At 37.7% G+C, this 1,429-nt stretch overlaps 1 protein-coding gene across 1 annotated transcript in view; it reads left to right on the top strand.

Moving 5' to 3' along the window:
* The first annotated feature begins 610 nt into the window (after positions 1–610).
* The window catches only part of LOC108965691, a 13,418-nt gene continuing 12,599 nt past the window's right edge, over positions 611–1,429 (top strand). Inside the window, exons 1-2 of the mRNA XM_018928271.1 lie at positions 611–1,072; positions 1,140–1,235. Coding sequence (XP_018783816.1) covers positions 611–1,072; positions 1,140–1,235 — 558 coding nt within the window. The remainder of the gene's footprint in view (positions 1,073–1,139; positions 1,236–1,429) is intronic.

Genomic DNA, 1,429 nt, shown 5'->3' with positions numbered 1-1,429 from the left:
ATTTTATTTCAAAACAGCTCATTCAGTTATAGTAAATACTTACTTTTGAAAAATTTTTCAGAAACTAATTTGTAGTAGACAGCAAATGTATTTTTTCCCAATGAATTAAGTTAACTTTTGAGGCAACAACGCAAACAAAACAGCTGAGTGATGTTACCAAGTAACGAAAAAACTATCATGCTTGCCAGTCTGGTACTTCGTTACTCTGTAAAAAGATAATCTGGTAATTTTACAAGAACAAAACCTACGTAAAAAAATTACCGAGAACAACTAACGAATTAACAAAACTGGTCTGAATACCCCTATTCATTTTTTATGTTTAGTTTTAGTTTGTTAAAAAAATTTGCAACTTATTGCAAATTACGCTAAATCATTGTTCAAACAAAAAGTTAAGTTATTACTTATTGATTATGACAACTTTATCTTGAGATTTGATCAACATTTTAACCAATATATATACATATAATATAATCAATGTGCCAATATTGTCATAAAATTTTTTACTAATGTTAAATAAATATCTTTTTTAGTTCATGTGTTAAAGAAATCATTATCAAATATATTATATAATAATTTTTTTTCTATATACTTGCAGGTAGTTTGACGTAGAATGCTATCCAATTTTCACAAATTAATGCGGTGCTCTTCGAGCGTATTGCAATCATCAGCACCTGTGGGTGGCCGCAATGGCGGCGGCGGCGGTGCTGGTTTTGCCGCCGGTGTTGGTGGATCCAATTCACCAGCCTCACGCTTTAACATCAACGATGACGATCCCAATATTGCCGCTTGCTCGGGACGCGGCGACTGTCTGAATGGCACATGCCTTTGCGAGATCCGTTATGCCGGTGATGAGTGTAGTGGCTTCAATTTGCCATATTACGCTGGCATCTCGGCTGTTTTCTACTTTGTCGCTTTGGTGTCCGTCGTGCAGCTCTGCATCTGCATTGTGGCCGAGTATCAGCGCTTGAAACAGCCGTCGATATTGCGCGCCTGTCGGCTTACAACACAAAAGGTCTTATACTTTCTGGTATTCGTGGCATCATCGCTGCGCGGTGCCTTCTTTACGACACCGGTAAGCCAACGCGCTGAAGTATATAATAATTTATTGTTTTAATTGTCATATTTTTCATTTATTGCAGTTGGATTTACAGCCACAATGGGCCATCACACTGATGTCTGCATATTATCCGATGTTAATGACCTGCGCATCACTCATCGTTTGCATGTGGGCTGAGGTGAGTAATAAACGCTTAAGGTTGTACATATATGCATATATATGTTTTAAGTATGTGGATAGGTGTGTGTGTTTCATCTAAAGTACGTAAATTTCATATTCTTCTTGATTGGCGTAGTCACCGCTTACGCGATTATAGCCGAGTTAACAACAGCGCGCCAGTCGTTTCTTCTTTTCGCTACGTGGCGCCAATTA

Source organism: Bactrocera latifrons, unplaced genomic scaffold (genome assembly GCF_001853355.1).
Source record: "Bactrocera latifrons isolate USDA-ARS-PBARC rearing strain unplaced genomic scaffold, ASM185335v1 scaffold_145, whole genome shotgun sequence".
NCBI classification, from domain to species: Eukaryota; Metazoa; Arthropoda; class Insecta; order Diptera; family Tephritidae; genus Bactrocera; species Bactrocera latifrons.
Note: the sequence above shows the minus strand (reverse complement) of the source record. Positions and strands in the feature narration are given on the sequence as shown.